The 2834-nt window shown below is 37.7% G+C and overlaps 1 protein-coding gene across 1 annotated transcript; it reads right to left on the bottom strand.

Annotated features, from left to right (window-relative positions):
- Positions 1-776: 776 nt before the first annotated feature.
- On the bottom strand, positions 777-2428 carry LOC113606139 (60S ribosomal protein L22-like 1). Its single transcript, XM_027080138.1, has one exon. It carries the CDS (start codon positions 1254-1256, stop codon positions 888-890), a length of 369 nt encoding a protein of 122 aa, XP_026935939.1. The 5' UTR covers positions 1257-2428; the 3' UTR covers positions 777-887.
- Positions 2429-2834: the final 406 nt, after the last annotated feature.

The raw sequence follows: 2834 nt of genomic DNA on the forward strand, positions 1-2834 counted from the left end.
ACCTAGGTTGTTCAAGGGTCAACTTCACAATATACATACATATGCTAGGCAACTACATTTTAAAATTCTTAAAATCTGAATTTTCCAAATTGTTTTTAAGTCTACTGATAAGACTTCAGAGTTTGCTCAAGAAGAGTATGGGGTTTTCTTCAAATCCAATAAAGTCTACAAAAACTCAAAACATGTAAATTAATGTGATTTTTTTTTTTTAGAATTTAAATATTTTATTATATAAAGTTATACCCAAAATTGTGCTTCATTTTTTCACTATATACTTTAACTCAAGGACATTTGTAAAAGTAGTACACTTCAGAAATCCTGGAAGAAATTCCACTAGCTATAGGCTATTTAAATACCGCTTACAGAAAGTACTAAAAACAACAACAACAGGGGAGTACAAATGAACTTATTCACAAAACAGAAGTAGAGTAACAGATGTAGAAAACAAACTTATGGCTACCAGGGGATAAGGGCGGGGGGATAAACTGGGAGATTGGGACTGACATGTACCCACTACCATACATAAAACAGATAACCAATAAGAACCTGCCGCATAGCACAGGGAACTCTACTCAATACTCCGTAATGGCCTATATGGGAAAAGAATCTTAAAAAAGAAAAGGAGTGCATGTGTGTAACTGATTCACTTTGCTGTACACCCAAAACACAACATTGTAAATCAACCACACCCCAATAAAATTTTTTTTAAGTATTAAAGGAAAGCCAGCACCATATAAACAGCATACACTTAAATCAAAGAGATGAATGCTTAACAGACAGAGTCATGTTTTTTATTCACTGATAAACTAAAGGTCCATTTCAAGATGTTTTCTTGTATACTTCATTTGTTTTGTTAGCAAGCAAAGCCCTGAAAGGGATGGCTTCATCTAGTCCTCAGACTCGGACCCATCTTCATCTTGACTAATCTGCAAGTAACGAAGTTCATAAGTCTCCTTGTCAGATGCGACCACACGAAGCCAATGACGAAGATTGCTCTTTTGAAGGTATTTCTTGGGAAGGTGTTTCAAATACCTTTTAGAGAACTGTTTCTCAGAAACAACTGTGATTTTATTCTTGAAGCATTCAATGTGAACGACATTCCCAAGATATCCGGTTTTTCCATTCACTTTAACCTTCTCCCATAGAAACTGTTCAAAATTTCCAGAACCAAAAATTCCATCTTCTACTGGATGAGTAAGGTCCAGATTAAACTTCCAAGTTGACTTCTTAGGCTTCTTGTCTTTCTTCACCGCCATCTTGCACGCCGGCAGCGTGATCCAATGTGATTTTTAAAATATATGTAATGTCAAAAATACGGTCAGTAAGTTGGGTCTTTAGAAACCTCTGTTTTTGTCTTTCCCACTATACTGGGCTTCATGAGAAACATTAAGATGAATCACACCAACATAAGACTTCACTTGAAAAGCCATGTCAGTGGTAGAGGTGGGGAAATAAAGAGAGAAAAAATAAATTACTGCCAACATTTGGTATTTAGGATGGTTTCTACATAATGGGTAGATAAGAAGGAGAAAATTTTGAGAAAAGCATCAAGCCAGTAAAGTATATGGTGTGTTCAGACAAAGAAAACTATTTAACTAGTCTGGATTATAGAATTGTAGGCTCTATGCAAAGCAAGTAGGTATAGGAGCTGGGGGAAGAAGATATGATAAGGAAAAGTGAAAAAATAAATAAAATAGTTGAAACCAGATTATAGAAAGCCTACATGTCAGATTAATGAGACTGGTTTATTCTGTAATCTGTAGGAAACAATTGAAGAAAATGGATCAGAAAGACCAGAGTTAGGTGTTAAGAAGATGGACTTTGTCTGTACCTCAAACACTGCATCCATCTTCTACCTACATCTAAACTACTTGACCATCATCACCTATAGGTAAAACCTGGTCCCTTAAGGAACCCTGGTTTGATTCTGAGACCTAGGATCAAGTCACTTTTCTGACTTACTTGCCTCTCAGTTTGTGCCTAAGGGTTAAAAACAGTTTGTCTTATTTTAAGACCACATCCACCTTATTCTCAACTCTAGTAATTAGGCCCTGGTTTATTCACTTTATTTATAGCCCTATTGACCTCAGGACATATGGGGTGGAGACTGATCCCTGAAACGACACTCGCTCACCACAGGAAGTAAAATCCAACTTGCTATGGCTATGGCCTGGCAGACATGACTTCTCTTCTACTGTCTGGGTCCATCTTCCAGTCTCGCTTGATCGGGCTTCCATGTGGTCATGTTTTTCCAGCTTCCATTGATACCCAATGGCTGCCATCAAATGACTCCCTGTTGCCTTGCTCTGTAGACACTGAATTTTGTGACACTCTTCTCCCCACTCCCGGTACCACCCAAGTGGGCAGGTTTATTACAGGCCCAGGACCACGTGTGCCTTGCCTCACTGAGGTTAACCCTCCATGCACCGCCTGGGTAGGTGATGACAGATAACTGGCAGGCATGAAGGATGGATGGGAGGAAAGAGAAAAGCACCAAAAAGGTTAGTAAGGAAGGTAGGTGCAGTACTGAGGGTGGCCCGAACCATACTAATCATGTTCCTTAAGACAGCTAGAAAAATGTGTTTTAATGCAAAAGCAAACGATTTTTATAATATGTTTTATATGAAAAAAGTCTTTTCATAATTAAATATGGTACATAAAATCCCCCTTTTACTGTTCTACACTTACTATTTTAACCTAAGACCATTTTCAGTCCAATCTCTTATAATACCACTTTACTTTCATCATTACAGTCTCTTTTTTTCCAGATGTTACACTTCCTTTAAATAGCTGCAAAGATGTCCAGTCAAATTAGCCCTTCCATTTTGAAAGTG

Source organism: Aethalodelphis obliquidens, unplaced genomic scaffold, assembly GCF_003676395.1.
Source record: "Aethalodelphis obliquidens isolate GAN/ISIS:26980383/991018 unplaced genomic scaffold, ASM367639v1 scaffold3, whole genome shotgun sequence".
NCBI lineage: Eukaryota > Metazoa > Chordata > Mammalia > Artiodactyla > Delphinidae > Aethalodelphis > Aethalodelphis obliquidens.